General features: G+C 37.5%; 1 protein-coding gene and 2 pseudogenes across 1 annotated transcript; 2 read left to right on the forward strand and 1 right to left on the reverse strand.

Annotated features, from left to right (window-relative positions):
• Nucleotides 1-640: 640 nt before the first annotated feature.
• LOC148194923 (uncharacterized) lies at nt 641-3815 on the forward strand (annotated as a pseudogene).
• A 2169-nt stretch (nt 3816-5984) lies between these two features.
• Nucleotides 5985-7753, forward strand: LOC148194924 (cytochrome P450 89A2 pseudogene; annotated as a pseudogene).
• A 3430-nt stretch (nt 7754-11183) lies between these two features.
• On the reverse strand, nt 11184-18631 carry LOC148194925 (uncharacterized). Its single transcript, XM_088094392.1, has 4 exons — nt 18503-18631; nt 14797-15022; nt 13070-13128; nt 11184-11912 (listed from the first exon to the last, which is right to left on the reverse strand). Exons 1-4 carry the CDS (start codon nt 18629-18631, stop codon nt 11184-11186), a joined length of 1143 nt encoding a protein of 380 aa, XP_087950518.1.
• Between the last annotated feature and the right edge of the window lie 720 nt (nt 18632-19351).

The following is a 19351-nucleotide window of genomic DNA, read 5'->3' on the forward strand; positions in this document are numbered from 1 at the left end:
AAGAAGGAAAGGCCGTGACTTGCAGCAGAGTTCCATACTGCAGAAAAATTAATTCCTTTGTTTAAGCACTTTGCAGCTGAGAGAATTGTGTGGAATCCAGTAGATTCAAGATCTTTGAGAGCAACCAAAGCTGCATACATTGTTTCCCTAGCCTATTCTAACTTTTCCTTTCCAAGTTACCCAATTTTCTTTGTAATTTCCATTGTTTTCTTTGGTTGTAAGTTCCAAATCCAAGCAAGTGAGGTGCTAGAGTTCATAAGTGCTCTTCCCTCATTTGTAACTAGACTCAAAAGAAGTCTTACAACCTAAAATTGAGTAGTCGGTGAGTGTGTCTTAGATCCAAAGTCTAAGCCTCACCTAGGAGACCTCACTTTAATTGCTTTTCCAATTCTCGCCTAGATAGTATATATCTTGTGCGAATAGGAAGCTCTCTTAGGGGTCCGAATTTAGAGTTTAGGTTGTGTCCTTTGATTTTAAAAGTGATTTTAGTTTAAAGGGTAACTAGTAGTAACCTAAGACATTTCTGGCAAGGCAAGACTTGGTACTTAAGCAGTCTTCATGACTCACCTCTCTTACCTGGGACTTGTCTAAGAGTGAATCTTGTAAATCTTTTACACTAGAAAAACTTTTAGAAACAAAGATGTCTTGTTATTCATATAGGTCTTCTAGGAATTTTAATTTTGATAAGCAACTTACTTACAAAGGCATCAAAAGAGAACATGATAAAGCTAGAAGGAAGTCTTGTTCATCTTACGAATTTGATAGGATTGAAGATGATTTGTATAAACAAGCTAGTGAAAACATTCCATTCTTTGGTGATGATATTGGTGCATTAACATACCTAGCTTGGGAAAAGGAAATTAATGATATGCATTCATTCATGGTGAGAAAAAGTAAATATGAATCCTTCTATTCTAGAGAGAATGAATCTTATATTCTTAGTCTTTATACTTCTAGTTTTAAAAAGCATGCAAGAGAGTGGTGGGATGACAGGCAATATCATGTTGAGATAGGTAGACAATATCCCATTCACGATTGGAATGAATTGAAAGCTTGTATGAGAAGAAAGTTTGTGCCTCGAGAAATTGAAAGAAACTTAGAACTTATGAGAGAGCTTATTAGAAAAGGTGAGTTTTTTCATTCAAAATATAAGTGGGTACTCTCGTAGGGAAAGTGAGTTTCTAGGAAAACTTAAGAGGCTATGGGAAGAGACAAGCAAATATAGAATTGAGAGATTAAAAAGAGAAAAACAAAAGCAAGAAGTAAGAGAGAAAAGAAGAGAGCAAGAGAGAAGAGAAGAGGAAGAAAACAAGAGAAGAGACGAGGAAGAAAGAGAAAGAAGAGAAGAAGAGAAAAGAATAAAGAAAGACAGAAAAGAAGCACAAAGAAGAGAAAAAGAAGAAGTTGAAAGAATAGAAATGGAAGAAAAGAAAAAGCAACTAAGGGCAACATCTCCTCCTACCCTAGAAGCTAGATTCTTAAGGGGAGGTTTTCTATCCTTTCACTTTTCTCCATTTATATTTGAAATTTCCAAATTTCACTTTTCTTTCAAAGACTTTGCCACTCCATCCTTAAAAATGTTATCACTTTCAACACATGCAAAGTCACAACTTGGGTTATGGTTACCTTTATGGTTACCAATAACTCAAGATACAAATAAAATTTCAAATGAAGAAAGGTTTCTTTGTTATATTAACATTAAAAATTTCAAAATTAGGAAACCTTCTTCTACACATAGTCTTTTATATATATTATTGGGTCAAAGAAAACTAATTAGAGATATGTTTGATGCTTATTGCAGATGGATATTTGACCCAGGAGGAACCCTTGTGAAACACCAAAAATAAGTCTTCAGAAGCACCATCAAATTTGAGGACAAATCCTTCTCAAGAGGGAGAGGATGATACAAGAAGGTCTAACACCATAGGACCCATCACAAGAGGAATGGCCAAAAACCTCCAAGATGAATATTCTCCTCAAGGTCAAGTACTATTTGCTATCTTTGGATGGAAAATTGGAGAACAAGAAGATATGCCAAATCTGCCAAAACATGGAGAAGGGTAAAAAGGACATTTCTATACAAAAAGGGGTGTACTTATCCTTCTATGGGGCTGCATTAGTAAATGTTTTTTTCACATAAAACTCAATTTTCACGTGTTTTAGAAGCCATACATGTAGCACATGGGTTCAGATCTGCAACGTGAAAATTGCTTGCTTAAAGCCTTGAGATTAATCTATAAAATCTCATAGGAAAAGCTTGTAAATCACTTTTGGATTGTAGTAAAGAATTTCTGCTGAAATGCATAGTAAATTCCTTCTCCAAGAGTCACTTCTTAGCTTGATTTCCATTGCAACTTCCTTCCACTCTAGGAAGCCTTCTGAGTTGTGAATCACCTCTCCAAGCTAGCCTCCATATCCATTCACCATAATCACCAATCATCCGTTGCTTCACATCCAAAACTCCTAACCAATCTGCTCATGAAATTCCAAGTCTGCAGCTGCTAATGCTACTGTTCCATTGGTTTTAGCAAGCTGTCCAAGTCTCTTTGCACCTCCAATCTCACGGATCATCTTCTCTACATCTCCTAGGATGTATCAAGACATCTCAATTTATAGGCCAAGGGTGTCTCCTTCTAACCCTAAAAGCATAATCTCTCACCTTTACTCTCATTGGCAAAAAATGAGACGTTCTAACCTCTCCAGTGATGGGAGGACATGTGGCCACTCGCAAAACACAATCCTCTTCATTCCTAGAGTGTCATGTAGCCGCTACTAAAAGTAAATCCTCTTCACTCCTAGGATGTCATGTGGCTACCTTTTAAAAAGCAAATCCTCTCCAATGGAAGCAAGACACATGACACACACTTTCCACTTGGTTTGGATATCTAACTTAGGAAAAATCTTATGCTACTTAGGCCTTAATACAAGCCTTAACCAAACCTACACTACATGGCCAAATACAAGGCTTAAATAAACTTACATTATTCTTCAATCCATGCTCCATGATAGCTCCTAAGGAGGCCCACAAGGTAGAGTTGATGTCATCTTCATGGATGGCTTCCACTCTCTTGAAAGTGCTTGATCATGGCTAGGGGGATTTTCCATCATGACGCCTGGTGTGGTTGACAGTAGAGGAGGATTAAGGTTTCAGATGAAGATGGTGATGATGTGTTAGGAGGGATTATGTGGCATGTTCTGGTTAGTTCACTAATGAGTACAAGGATCAACAGTATGGCATCATTTGGGTGATTTGATATGTTGGTGAGGATTTAGACACTTGGTAGAATCTGAGAGTAGCTAACTAGTTAGTGGTAGGATGAGTCACTAGTGCAATCAGGGGAAACGACAGCGGTTATTTTTGCCCATAGGCAGCGGCTCCAGAATCGGGGCATATTCAGGCGAGGTAAAAAAGAGTAGACTGTTTGCCTTGGTTCTGAACCGAGTCATAAAAGTGTAGGATTTTGCCTCGGATCAAACATAACCGAGGTAGTAGGGTCTTTTTTCTAATTTTTTTTTCTAATTGTTTCTCTTACAGAACCTCACAACATTATGATTACTTATTTGCTTCAATGGTCTTAATATCAGCCGGTCTAGGAGAAGGTTTCCTACGCTAGGATCATAACTTAACTTTACTGTGGTAACGGGAAGTGGAGGCAGCGCTTTGGAAGAACAACGGTGCACAGTGTAGGGAAAACGGGGAAGAAGTTCAGGCGTACAAGATGAAGAGGAAGAGGTCGCGAAAAAGGAGAAAAACGCAGGCTGGCCAGAGAGAAAATGGAGGTTTAGGCGAGGAAGAAGGAAGATGTAGAGTCTAGGGTAACTTGTTTCGAAATTATAAATGAGGATATTGTTTCGGTTATTTACTTAACCGATGCCTATCTCCAAACATAATGCTTCGGTTCTACCAATTACCCGAGGCAATAGGACCTTTTCAAAAAGATGTCAGCCTTTGCAGTGTTTTGTGCAAAGATATAGGCATCGGGTCTGCAATTAACCGAGACAATATCTCCCTTCCGCCTCGCATGCTTCTGAACCGAGGTATATAGCTTTGTATGCTTCGATTTTTGCATAACCGAAGCGTATACGACGCGTTAGAATCCAATTTTTTTACTGGTGGGTGCGTAATTTAAGATAATCTATAAACATTACTAATTTCAGTAATTTAATTCCCATCAATTGGAAGCATTTTAATTATTATATTTTATGGCTATTGTAAAATTGAAGTTTGATCAATTGTTAAAATAATTTCAAGTGTCCTTAGTAATATATACAGTGACATAAGATAGGCTTTGACTGAGATTCATACATAGTTAATTTGTAGGATGAATGAGGTTGTGGGATTGAATTTGATCTCAGGGTTCACAAATTTAGCTAGGTTTGGAGCGGGTGAGTACAATTAGGGTTTTGGATTTGGGAATGGAATGCTAGGTGGAATCTGGGTTTCGGAGGGATATAAATAATGGTAATTATATTTATGATTTACTATTATAATAATAATAAGAAGAATAATAATAATAATAATAATAATAATAATAATAATAATAGTAATAATAATATTAATTATTATTAAAACAATTATTGGTTGAATTTTTTTTCCGGCTGGAACTTGTTCCATATTTTTTAATTTTAATACTATTTTAAACCATAATTAATTATCATTTCAAATGTATTATATTAGACTTGTATTGAATATTTTATACACAACATATCCATTTATATTTACATTGAGATTCTATAAAAAGGAGTTCTAATATTATATTCTACCTTAAATACAAATAATTTTTTTGAAAAGGTATTCACAAAAAATTTATTAACTTTAATTTAATTTTTAACATAAGAGGTCATGTAGTAATAATAATAATATTAATTATTATTAAAACAATTATCGGTTGAATCTTTTTTCCGGCTGGCACTTGTTAATATTTTTGAATTTTAATACTATTTTAAACCGTAATTAATTATCATTTCAAATGTATTATATTAGACTTGTATTGAATATTTTATACACAACATATTCATTTATATTTACATTGAGATTCTGAAAAAAGGAGTTCTAATATTATATTACTACCTTAAATACAAATAATTTTTTTGGAAATGTATTCACAAAAACTTTATTAACTTTATTAACTTTATTAACTTTATTTTAATTTTTAACATAAGAGGTCATGTAGGCCCACTTTATAACCAGCCGAGTGTGTCTTCTTATCCTATATCATGTAACCATCATTATTACGATCTCAATTTTATTTTCAAATCACTCATCCATATTTCATTTTCATTATTTATATTTTTTCCTTTTCTGATTCTTATAAAATTCTAAAATAAATATATATTTTTCTCTGTCTAAATATATATTATTCATTTATTTAATTTAATTTAAATTCGTGAACATTTTTTAAATTAAAAAACTAATTTAATTACTAAAAATATTATATTTTAATTATTATTTGTTGTAGTCAATAGTTTGAGATTCTCAACCAAAAAGGATAAAAGAGAAAACAGAATTTTAAAACAATCATACTCAAAGCTAATGAAAAATTAGGATTCCAAATTCTGAACCCTTGTTGGAGTTCTCTTTTTTGTTTACAAAACTTTCTTTTAGAAGCTATGTATAATATCAAATAAAATTATCTCCTAACTCACTAAACGGTAAACAAAATAAAAGCATAATCCTGATTCATTGGCCTCGGACGGATATGATTGGCTGTGATTTCGTCTTCGCTAATCTTGATTTAACTCCTTCGACCAACCATATCATCATAGTCAAATGAGTTCAGCCCAATCCTGTTATGCTACAACTGATCTAGTTGTACATCTTCCATCTTCGGAATACCGACACGTGTCTTTATTATTCAACTTAAAATGTGATTATTATATAATTAAAATAAGTGTTTCGAAGATTTTTTTAGGGTCTAAACTGTCATTTGCGCATTGTTTGGCTTGAGGCTTTTGGTTCTTATATTTAGGCGGCTTATCCACAACAACACACTGATCATTCTGGTGGAAAGGTGATGAAAGAAGGACCACTCATGGAAGGCTGGTTCATCATCCTAGTGTCTGCGTGCGTCTGCGTTATCGTAAGAGCCATATTCTCCCTTCAAACAAAAACCATCAACACCCCTCCAGGCCCCCTTCACATCCCAATCGTCACAAGCATCCAATGGCTCCTCAAATCCTTCAGCCAACTCGAGCCCATTCTCCGAAACCTCCACGCCAAGTTCGGCCCCATCGTCACCATCCGCATCGGATCTCAACGAGCCATATTCATCGCCGACCGCACCCTCGCCCACCAAGCCCTAGTCCAAAACGGTTCCCTCTTCTCCGACCGCCCCAAGGCTCTCGCCGCCTCCAAAATCCTCTCCAGCGACCAACGCAACATCAGCTCCGCCTCCTATGGCCCCACGTGGCGTATTCTCCGCCGAAACCTCACCTCCGAGGTGCTCCACCACTCACGCGTTAAGTCCTTCTCCGGGATCCGAAACTGGGTCCTCCAAGCCCTCCTCGTTCGCCTTAAATCTGATTCTCAATCCAACGATTCCATCAGAGTCATCGATCATTTCCAGTACTCCATGTTCTGCTTGCTCGTCTTCATGTGCTTCGGGAAGCGACTCGATGAGGGCAAAGTCAGAGACATCGAGCGCGTCCAACGGCAGTTACTTCTAGGGTTTACAAGGTTTAACATCCTTAATTTCTGGCCCAGAGTCACCCGCGTTTTGCTCCGCGAACGTTGGGAGGAGATGCTTAGGTTTCGCCAGGAGCAAGAGGACGTGATGATTCCACTTATAAGAGCCAGAAAGCAAAAGCAAGGCAAGGATGAAGGTGTTGTTTCGTATGTTGATACTTTGTTGGATTTGCAGTGGCCCGAGGAGAAACGCAAGCTCAAGGAAGAAGAGATTGTGACGCTGTGTAATGAGTTTTTGAACGGGGGCACAGACACGACTTCCACGGCGTTGCAATGGATCATGGCGAATTTGGTGAAGAACCCGCAGGTGCAAGAGAGGTTGGTGGATGAGATAAGGGAGGTAATGGGTGGGAGAGAAGACAGAGAAGTGAAAGAAGAAGACTTGCAAAAATTTCCTTATCTGAAGGCTGTGATTTTGGAGGGTTTGAGACGTCACCCACCTGGCCATTTTGTGTTGCCGCATGCTGTGACGGAGGACGTGGTTTTTAATGATTACTTGGTCCCTAAGAATGGGACAGTGAATTTCATGGTGGCAGAGATGGGGTGGGACCCTAAGGTATGGGAAGATCCAATGACGTTTAAGCCAGAGAGGTTTATGAATGATGAGGGGTTTGACATTACTGGAAGTAAAGAGATAAAGATGATGCCGTTTGGTGCTGGGAGGAGGATTTGCCCTGGCTATAATCTGGCTTTGCTTCATTTGGAGTACTTTGTGGCTAATCTGGTTTGGAATTTTGAGTGGAAGGTTCCAGAGGGAGGAGATGTAGATTTTTCAGAGATACAAGAGTTCACTGTGGTAATGAAGAATCCATTGCAGGTTCATCTTTCTCCTAGGATCTAGACTCGACCCACCTCATTATATAATAAGCCTCCCATTAATGGTTTGGAAAATAATTTTCCCTGGTATGTGATTGGGAAATATATAGATTCATAGAATACTTCCGTGGTTATAGCGCAAGTATATAGTGTAAAATTGCGATGTGTGTTTGCTTTTTCACAAGTTCTGTTTTGCTTTGTTAAGAAGAACACTTCCTGTCATATTTAATAAAAGTTATACTTCACACATAATTTTTTTTATATGATACTATCCTTTTTATCCGAAAAATATTCATTACTACACCTAAATTTTTTATATTTATTTATACTATATTCACTTATTTTTTACTTTTTCTTTTCTTAAAAAGATATAAAATTTTATACTTTTATAGTCATTTTATCCTTGTGTTCTTTCTCAAATGAATGTAAAAATATGTCATGATACTATTATTTTTTTATTTGAAAAATATTCTTTTGACACTTCAATTTTTTATATTTATTTAATACTATCCTTACTTACTTTTTCTTTTTTAAAAAAATTCAAAATTTTACATTTTTATCGTTATTTTATCCTTATATAATGTATCAAATGAATATAAAAGCATGTGATAATACCATTTCTCTTTCTACTTTTTTTACTTTCGTATTTAACTGCGGTGTCTGCACTTTGCATGCACGTGTACATCTTCTAGATAATAAAGTATAACCATTTAGTACTTACACTGAGGGCGAAAGTTGAACGAGAAAGAAAAAATGAATCAAAACATATTTAAATTTTTTACATTTATTTGATATTATGTTTTTTATTTTCTTTAAAAAATATAAAATACTATATTTTTATAATCATTTTATCATTTGTATTTTTTACATTTATTTAATATTTTACTTTTTATTTTCTTAAAAAAATATAAAATACTATATTTTTTATAATCATTTGATCACTGTATTAAGTGTGAAAGGAATGTAAAAATGAGATAGTGCCATTGCCTAACTAGAAATAATTGATCGAAGAATTTTATCACCAAGTATTTAAAGAAACGCAAAACGAAATATTTGTTTCTCATAATTATTAGTTATGACTAAGTTTTAGAGGGAATTATTATTCATGTCAAGACTTTCAATAAAAGGTATTTAACGAATCAGTCTCTATAATATATTATATCTAAATATATTTGTCTAATATTTGAATCAAACACTAGAAAGTATTTTATGAGAAACTATTTATAAATAATAATAAAAAATCTTTATCTTTCACTTATACTCTCTCAAGAATTTAGGAGATCCTTAAAGCAAAACATTGTTTCTTTTTAGATTTGCAAGTTATCATTTATCTTAAATGTTATAATTACGCTTTTTAAACAATTATATATTATTGATTCTCCTATTATTATTATTATTATTATTATTATTATTATTATTATTATTATTATTATTATTATTATTATTATTATTATTATTATTATTATTATTATGGTGAATACTTGTTATTAAAAAGTAGTAACTCAAATAAAAGTTCAGATCCATTTGATTATGAAAAAGATTAGGAGAGATCTTCCAATTTCTCATGATTATCCCTTACAAAGGAATTATAATTCTTTTTTTATGACCTCTATGGACATATTTCTAGAATACCACCCTGTTAAAAGTACTCTAGAAAAACTCTTCACAATATTAGGCAAGGATGGTTAGAAGATTTTATAAAATATATTTTAAGTATTTTGCACTACAAAAAAGAAGGGCATTACCGAAGGCCAGAAGTCCTCGGAAACAGCCCAAAATCGTCGGTAAAAGGTAATTATCGAAGGCTTATCGACGGCCAAAGAGCCCTCAGTAAATCTCTTGTCGCTAACATTTACCGAGGGCTTTCGCCGAAGGCTTTTGGCCCTCGGTAATTACCGAAGGACAAAAGCCTTCGGTAATTTTCGAAGGGCGAAAAAAAAAACAGGGCGCTGGGCTGCTGCAGAATGTGAGACTCTCTGTAAAGTCGCACCCGGCGCCCCCTTTGTCGCGCCTGGGCGTGAGACTCTCTGTAAAGTCGCGCCCGGCGCCCCCTTTGTCGCGCCTGGGCGTGAGACTCTCTATATCACTTCTTCCTCACTTCTCATTACAACCATCTCCTAAATATAGCTAACTTATGATCATATTCTATGCTTCTATCACCCAAGTACAAAACGCAATGAGAAAATAAATGCTTCTCCATACACAGATGTCACAGACCTCTAGGCTTGGTTTGGACAAGAAGTAACATGTGTAGTGTTTGGAGAATATAACGAACAAAAAATTTAAGGCAAAAGTGTATAGAGAAGCATGCAAGAGAGAGTGAAAGCAACCTCTAATGCCAGAGGTAGAAACAGATAAAATGCAACAATCACTCCAAAGTAAGATGTAGCCAATGTCCACTTCCTATATTGAAACAATGCTACGGTAGGAAGATGTAATTTGGTGAAATGGTGCAAAAGTAACCAAAGGAACAGTAAAGATGAACTTTGATGCACCAAATATATGTATAGAAACAACCAAACTGTGCCAAAATCTACTGAATCACACTATCACTTGTTGAGTTCCAAATTTCAAACAAAAATGGGAAGTCAAACTATGATTTTGCAGATTTAATGAAAATGGACCAAGGCAACAGTTGAAACAAGTTTCAAATGGTGAAATACACTTGCACAAATGTTTAAAATGCTCTGAAAGAGGCAGAGTCACCAAAACAAGGTTGCAGTTGCTAAAAGTGCAGAAAAATGAACTAAAACTGTTGGAGAATTGAGAAAGTAGTGCATTCAAAGCTGGATAGCTCAATTAAAGACTCAAAGAATGCCTAAAAACACTACATCTAACTACAGATAAACAGCTAGCAGAATTGAAGCACCTAATACCAAACAAAGACTATAAGCACGGTGCAAAAAGATACTAGATAAGTTGTGACAGCACTGGTTTACAGAATTTTGAATCAACTCAATTATGCTTTTGACAAATCAGTGGTTAATCAGAGTTTGTACAACTTGAAACATGTTTAGAAACTTCAAACAAACTTGCACCAAGATTTAGAGACACAAAATCTGGTCAGAAACAATTTGCACAATATGAACCGAGAATTATATTTGAATGCAGAATTTGAAACCAGATTGTGATGAACTCAACCACTAATTCTACTATTCTGTGATGAATATGAGTTGGAATTACTTTAGACACAGTTGAAATCACTAGGCAAACTTGGACAAAGCTTGAAAACCATCAAATCTGGATGAAAACCACATGATATCAAATTAATTCAGAAATGATGTTTTATGCAGATTTTGCTACTGGAATCAATATTTGCAATGCTACTGGACAACAATTTAATTGACTGAAGAATGTGTAAATAAGACATTTCTTGTAGTGCATATGGAAATAATCGTTCTAAATACAGTCCAATTTAGATTATAGAAATTGATGAAAGAGACCTCATATAAAAAATAATCCATTATTCTCTCTAATTCTTTTGAACAAAAGACAATGGAAAATGCTTATTATGGTATGAATCAGGTTCCAGACTATGGTAAAGCAAGAAAACTTCAATGATATTCAGAATAGGTATATCTTGATTGAGAGAAGGATTGAACTTTAAGAAAAAGAGTTTGATGAATTCCAAAGAGCACTAGAGACCAAGCATTGAAGTATATTAGCCCAGCTTGATTTTAGATTATATCGAATCAAACCAAACGTAAAAATCAACAACTTCTACAGGCACATCATGCATATGATCAAGCACATTGAAATCAATTTCAAGTTCACACACATCAGCATCAAAATCCATTTCACAGTACTGAAGCACCAAAACATGGTCAGCAGCTTCCCTAATTTTTTTCAAATACTCTTTGGACTTTCTGAAATCAGTTTGTACTTCCAGCACAGTAGGTTCAGCTTTAAAATCAGAATTTAAATCAACAGTACAACTAATTTCAGAATGAGGTTCAGTACTATCATCATCATAATACACATTTTCACTCAATTGAACATTAGCAGTGGTAAATTCAGATATAGGGACAACAACAAAGCTATTACAATCATGAATCACAGTCAACTCCCTAAAACCATCAACTAGCTTTTCAAAATGAGTATCAGTGTAATTATGGTCATAAGGTTCACATACACATTCAGAAATATCAACAGATGCACTCATATAATCATCACTCATCAGAGAATTGGAATTATCAGAATTTAAAGCATAATATGAATCAGTGAAAGAAGGATTAGAGTATACAGAGGTGGTAGGACACTCAATCTCTTGAAATTCTGGGGCAGCAGCTACCATCAGTGGTGCTTCATTGTTTGTTGCCCCTTTCTCCTCTTCATTTTTCCTTGTCAGCTGATTGATAACAGTCACCATTTGAGCCACTTGGGTGGTCATTTCTTGAACCCGTCGTTGATACTGTCACGCTTCAGACATTGCCGATGCATCTCGGATCACCATCGTCCTCCCCTCCACCCTGAATCTCCCTCGCTGCCGTCGCTCTAGAGACGTCATCTTCCTCGCGCCACCAACTTCGCAAGAGCAGAAACACGAAAACAGCCGTAGCGCGTCTCGCTACCTCCATCACCATCGCAATGTTATTCGCTCCAGATCTACCAGCCTTCACTAGATAGTGAGACTCTCGTTGTCGCTGTGTTCCGGACATCTCCCACGAACCCCAAAACCTGCGTCAACGAACCCAGCCGCAAAACCCCCAAATCGGCGTCAACCAACCCAACCGTAGAACCACCAAACCGACCTCAGCAAACCTAGGCGTAGAACCCCCAAACTGCCATCTTCAATCCCAGCCAAAGAATCCCCAAACCAGTGTCAACCAACCAACCCTCACTTGTCCCAAAATCGCTCAATATTGGAGGGCACAATGAAGGGCACCAGCAGAATAAAGAAGGGAAGGGGGAAGCTTTCAGAGAAGAGAACAAAGGGGAGGGAAATTGGAAAATTTGGGGAAAGTGACGAAGCGTGAAGTTGGGGAAAGTGATGAAACTGGGAACGAAAACCCCAATTTGGAACTTAAATTAGCGAGAATGTTACCGACGGCTTAAAAGCCTTCGGTAATCATCTCAATACCGAGGGCTTCAAAGCCTTCGGTAATATGCCGTCTGTAAATCGTGTTTTTCCAGTAGTGTTGAAAGAGATATCTAACATGTTATTTAATTATAAAAAAATAACATAAACGTAATATTATATCCACTACAAAAAAAAGGCATTACCGAAGGCCAAAATCCCTCGAAAACAGTCAAAAGCCGTCGGAAAAAGACATTTACAGACGGCCTACCGACGGCCATCGAGCCGTCGGTAAATCTCTTGTCGCTAACAATTACCGACGGCTTTTGCCCTTCGGTAATTACCGAGGGCCAAAAGCCTTTGGTAATTACCGAGGGCCACAAGCCTTCGGTAATTACCGAGGGCCAAAAGCCTTCGGTAATTACCGAGGGCCGCAAGCCTTCGGTAATGACATGAGATGGGTATTTACCGAGGGGCAAAAGCCTTCGGTAAGTGGCACGAAAAAATAACAGTTTACTCTATTTTTTATGAAACCAACCACGCAAACAGACCTGCATAACAGTTTCAAGCACAAACAGACCTGGATAACAGTTTTCAAGTATATACAGATCTGCATAATGTGCATCTCAAAGATGCAATCACTAATCAATATCCATAGAACATCCATTAAGAAATAGAACATGCCTTAATCCATATAACATGTAATTTATAGTTAAAACATAAAACCATATTGATGTCCTAACATCCAAAGTCATCTAGTTTTATAACATCGAAATGATCTAAATTCCAATTGTTTGTAATATCCAAATGTTTGTAATATCCAACAGTTTCTATAAGAAGTAAAAACAAAATCAAACTAATAATGTACATAGTCTTCATCAGAATGATCTTGTATTGATGGTTGGACTGGTGTGGGTTGGACTGATGAGGGTTGGACTGATGAGGGTTGCTGGACTGATGTGGGCTGCTGAGGGGCAACGGGTGATGACGAGGAGGGTCGTGGCTGTGTCGAAGGGATATGTTGTACGTCCTGTGAGGTCTCAGGCAACACTCTCATGACCAGGGCCTTAAAGTTTGTAAACTCTGCTCTGAGATCAGTGAGCTCCTGGTCACGTTGCTCCAGTGCTTGCGTGAGGCGGACAACAACCTCCTCAGGAGCAGTGGTGGAAGAAGAAGGTTGGTGCTTCAGAGTACCTCCTCTCGATGCCGTGTAGTTTGCAGCAAGTTGTCCTGCACCGTACAAGCGACCCTTTTTCTTGCCACCGACGATGTCGACCCAGCACTGCGTCCTACGGATGTCGTCTTCTGCATTACTCGCATCATCCGGTGTAGGAGCTGACTCATGTTCAGATCTAACCTGTGAAAGTCTCGTAGAAAATTCTTCCTATTGAAACATTAAAAGCAATGTTAGGGAATGACATAACATAAATGAAAAATTAGTAATAGTAATAGTGTTATTTGCTTACATGAGTCTTCCGAGATCTTTCATCAACGAACTGATTAGTGCCCTTCCGAACATGAGTCTGTGCAAAGACCTCATCAACATGGACCGCCCGTCCCAGAGCTTGTGCCTGTAACAAAATTGACAATTATAACTGTACATATGAAATAAAAAATACATAAGTGGGGCCATGAAAGCAAAAGTTAGGGAATGAAATTTTACCATACGAATGGCATGCTCATGAATGGTTATCGACCCACCAGTATGCAGGGTGCCACCCTTTTCAGATGCTCTGTTCCTCTGGGCTTTGGCACACTTATTGCGAAACTCTACTGTATTCCAATGAGCCAGTAAAGAGTTCCAAATTTGATCACCCAGCCAGTAAGGGCGTTGTCCTGCATTGCGGGCATCCCTAAACATCTCTGAGAGCCGATGAGATGCTTTCATGTGGAAATTTCTGTGTATCTGAGTTTCGTGTTTAGGTTTCCACTGCACCTTCATCTGTAACATTAAAGAGAACAAACATTGATTACAGAACATACTAAAATAAGAGGGACAATTAGTTTAGTGGATTGTTCACCTGAAAATGCTCCCATAATGGCTTTCTGTCGTCGTCAGGTATTGCTCCCCAAGTAGGCCATGGACTTAAAAACTGTTGCTTAATTGAACGTGTGATGGCCTGGGAAGCAACCCTAGATGGAATAAACCTGCATAATAGAAGTCATATCAATTATAGTAAGGTATAAACATCAAATTATGTGAAGAGATTAATATCTTACCCTTTACCATACGGCTCAATCCATGGTCGATCATGGAGGGGCGGGTCAAGACCATCACCATCACCACTTGAATCTGGATCAACAGATGGTGTGACAGTCTGAGAAGGCGGTATAGTAGATGAGGAAGCTATCGAAGTAGGGTCAGGGAGAGGAGTGGGGGTAATAACCACAGGGGAAGGAGTAGGGTTTATAATCACAGGAGGAGGAAGAGGGTCTGCTGCAGGGGTAGTAGAAGGGTGTGCTGTAGGAGTAGGAGAAGGTTGTACTGTAGGGGTAGGAGAAGGCTGTACTGTAGGGGTAGGAGAAGGCTGTACTGTAGGGGTAGGAGGAGGCGCCACAGATGATGTACCAGGGGCAGCAATGCTAGGTAGTCTACCAGGCACCCTAAGTACATACTTTGGTGCCTGCCGTTGCCTCTTTTTAGGCCTTGCTACCCCCTTTCCTTTATCAGGACGTTCTGAACCTTGTCCTGTCATTACTGCATTGGAATGGTTACAAATAAAGGGAGAAAAAAGAAATGAATAAGGAAGGATCAATGTTTTTTAAAGTCAATGTATAAATAATTGCATACAACTTTTGACATAGTATTTTAGATAACTGTATTCAAATGATAGTTCAATTTGCTACAATAGATGTCCAACATTCAATCGTCGTCATCTTCATCTTCATCATCTTCTTCTTCTTCATCGACATCATGATCATCATCTTCATCTTCTTCTTCTTCATCATCATCTTCATCTTCTTCTTCTCCTTCTTCTTCTTCTTCTTCTTCGTCTTCTTCTTCTTCCTCTTGTTCTTCATCACCTTGTAATTCATCGCCATCACCATCAGGGTCGACCAATGCGGTTATACGTTCAACTTCAAGAATTTCTTGTGGTTGTGACATTTGGTCAAGTTGGTAGGCAACATCTTCCTCAACCTCATTTGAGTCAATGCGACCTCTAGGCTTGGTTTGTATTGCTACAACCCAACCACGTTTGTCAATATTGCGGAATGGTGGATATGGCACATAATAAACCTGTCGGACATTAGTTGGTAGAATGAAAGGATCAAACGGTTGATATCTTAATCTCTGGTTGAGTTCGACAATATTAAAGCGTGGATCAACTCTAGTACCAGCTCTAGAAGGATCAAACCATTCACAATAAAAAAGTACTACTCTGTTTGGAGAAGTAGTGCTGTTGTACTCCAGCTCATATATTTTATGAATGATGCTGTAGAAATCATCATAACAACCCTCTGTTAGGCCCTTCACATACACACCACAATTTGATGTTTTCTTTCCTTTAGACCATTCTTGTGTATGGAATTTGTAACCATTGGTGAAGTAAGTGTGTCATTCTTTGACACATCTCATTGGCCAATTCGAGAGATGTCTTAACTCTTGAACTGTGGGAGTTAATGCCTGATTAAAAACCTACAAATACACTACAAAAATTATGACAGCAAGAGTCAAATTAACCGATTTCTAAACGTACAAAAAAATACAGACCTGATTTCTAAACCAATGGGGAAACTCAGAGTGTATTCTAGCAGAAGTATTTCCTTCTGTGACTTGCTCGACGACAAGAAATGAGCTGGTACAAACGAAATTCATTAGTGTATAACAATTGTGTCGTTGGAAAGATAAGAGATGGATGATGACATACTCAAGGTATGGCTTCACTTCAGTGCAATTGATTAAGACATGGACATGAGCAGAATTGAATTCAGCATCAGTTAACCAATGTGTGAACTCTTTCCCTGCGTGACGGCCAGATTGTCGGAAAACTGATAATGCACCTTCACGTGGTTGAACTTTCCATTGCATTTCATTTCTGACATGAGAAAAGTTTTTGAAATAATGTGAACAAAAATAAGTTGTCTCTCTGTGCAAGTAAGCTGCACAAATTGAGCCTTCTACTCTAGCTTTGTTTTTAACTGAACGTTTGGATTCTCCCATAAACCTTTCAAAGGGATACATCCACCTGTATTGCACGGGTCCCCCAAGCCAAGCTTCATATGCAAGATGAATTGGAATATGCTCCATTGAATCAAAGAATGCAGGAGGGAATATTCTTTCCAATTTGCAGAGAATAATCGGGATATTTTCATCCATCTTTTTAAGGGAATTCTCCTTTAGTGTCGTGCAGCACAAATCTTTAAAGAAGTTATTGATTTCTATTAGTGGATTTAACACGTGCATTGGCAAACAACTGAATGCAAGAGGGATGAAAGTCTCCATGAATACATGACAATCATGACTCTTCAACCCTTGAATAGTACCGTTCTGAACATTGGCACATCTGGACAAGTTAGAAGCATATCCATCTGGCATTTTAAGCTCCTTGATCCATCCACACACTATTCTTGTCTCGTCTTTTGACATGGTGTAATTTGCTTTTGGTTTAAATAATCGGCCGTTACCTTGCGCCTTCAACTCTAAGTCTTTTCGTCCACAATACAAAGGTAAATCTTTTCTTGCTTTCTCATTATCTTTTGTCTTACCTTTAACATTCATAACTGTGTTGAAGACATTGTCAAAGAAATTTTTTTCTGTGTGCATGACATCGAGGTTGTGTCTTAGCAAGTTGTCCTCCCAATAGGGAAGTTCCCAGAATATGCTTCTTTTAGTCCAATTATGCCATTCCCCAAACCCTTCTAGCCTATTATGACCAGATTCAGTGACTTTTGGATAGTCTTTCACTCTTCTCCAGACGTGTGATCCAGTCAACTTTGGTGGGGGCATATCTGTTTCAACTTGCCCTTTGCGAAATGCCTTTTTGTTTCTTCTAAAGGGGTGATCAATGGGCAAGAACCGTCGATGGCAGTCAAACCAACTACTTTTCCGCCCATAACTCAATTGGAATGACTTTGTCTGTTCCATGCAATGTGGACAAGCTAATCGACCATGCGTGCTCCATCCAGATAACATGTCGTATGCTGGGAAGTCATTAATAATCCACATCAACGCTGCCCTCATAAGGAAATTTTGCTTCCTTGAAACGTCATACATCCAAACACCATTCCATAACTTCTTCAAATCATCAATCAAAGGCTCCAAATAAACATCAATCAATGATTTGGGATTAGATGGACCTGGTATTATACACGATAAAAACATGTCGGCTTTGTCATACACATCTCTGGTGGTAGATTGTATGGGGTAACTATCACGGGCCAACATGAATATGGTGATGCCGAGGCCTGAATGTATGGGGTAAACCCATCATAGCATAGACCAAGTCTTACGTTACGCGGTTCACTTGCAAAGGAAGGATGTTTACGATTGAAGTGCTTCCAAGCTTCACCATCGGAAGGATGACGCAAAAATCCTTCAGTTTTGTTACCATCATGCCATGTCATGTGTTCTGATGTTTGCATTGAAGTAAACATTCTTTGTAATCTTAGAATTATAGGCAAGTAGAACATGGACTTTAAGGAATGGGTTTTTTTTGCCTCCGTCCAGCATGCATCGTATGATATCTTGGTGAGCCACAAAATTTGCATTCAACCAACAATGCATCTTTTTTACCAAAGTCATTGTCGTAGAATAACATACATCCATTAACACAACAATCAATCTTCTTCACTTCCAATCCCAACTTTAAAACACATTTTTTTGCTTGGTAATAATTCTTCGGCATCAAATTGTTTGGTGGTGTCAAATCTAACATCAATTTTGTATAAAAGTCCACTGCTTCAATGGGCACGTTCCAATTAGATTTGCCAGCCATGAGTCTGATGCACACTGATAATTTTGACTCAGTTGAACCTTAAAATACAGGCAGATTTGCCTCTGTCAGTAAATTGAAAAACCTCTGTGTGGTTTCATTTGGAGGCTCTTCATAATGGCTATGGTTTGCTTCTTGTTCAGCGTGGCGACGAAGAGCATTGTCGACCATCTCTTGCATATCCGCAAATTGATCTATCTCAGATGTATGTACACTACTATTCGAACCTGATGCAAGCCGCTTTTCAGCTGTAGTGGAGGTCGAAGGAATTTGTTCACCATGAAAAGTCCAAACCGTGTAATTAGGCATGAACCCTTTCTGGTATAGGTGAAGCTTGACGACTTCATCTTTCAAAATCCTTGTACATTCGCACTTCATGCATGGACATCGAATCCCTCCATCAACAGCATAATATTGATATCGTCGGGCCGTCTCCACAAACTCTTCAACTCTGATGACAAAAGATTCCTTCAAACCTCTCCTTCCACTATAACAACTGTCATACATCCATCCACGATGGTTGGTAAAATGGGCCATGTTCTGTGACAAGCCAAACAAATAAAAACTTAGCCAAAACAGCAACACTCCATGTGACATAAGTAATAAACCTATTACTACTCAAGTCGAACATGGAGGGCAATTTTAACACTATTGTCATAGGCATACAATAAGGGCATGCAAAGACAACTCCTCAGTATCGAAATGCCTTAAACATCCTAAGGGGTTGTGTATTAAATTTGGAGGAGACAACTTATTATTAATGAAGTTATCTTTGTATAGATTACTTCCAAATATTTTGTAGGTTCTAAGTGTTTATACTACTTTTACCTTTCTCTTTCTATTGAGAATGTGTGTAGTACCAAAGGATTTTAAATGACTAGTTAACTTAATCAAGTTGTA

The sequence above is a fragment of the Vigna umbellata genome, chromosome 7, assembly GCF_029865625.1.
Source record: "Vigna umbellata cultivar VRB3 chromosome 7, Vumbellata_1.0, whole genome shotgun sequence".
In the NCBI taxonomy this organism is placed as follows: domain Eukaryota; kingdom Viridiplantae; phylum Streptophyta; class Magnoliopsida; order Fabales; family Fabaceae; genus Vigna; species Vigna umbellata.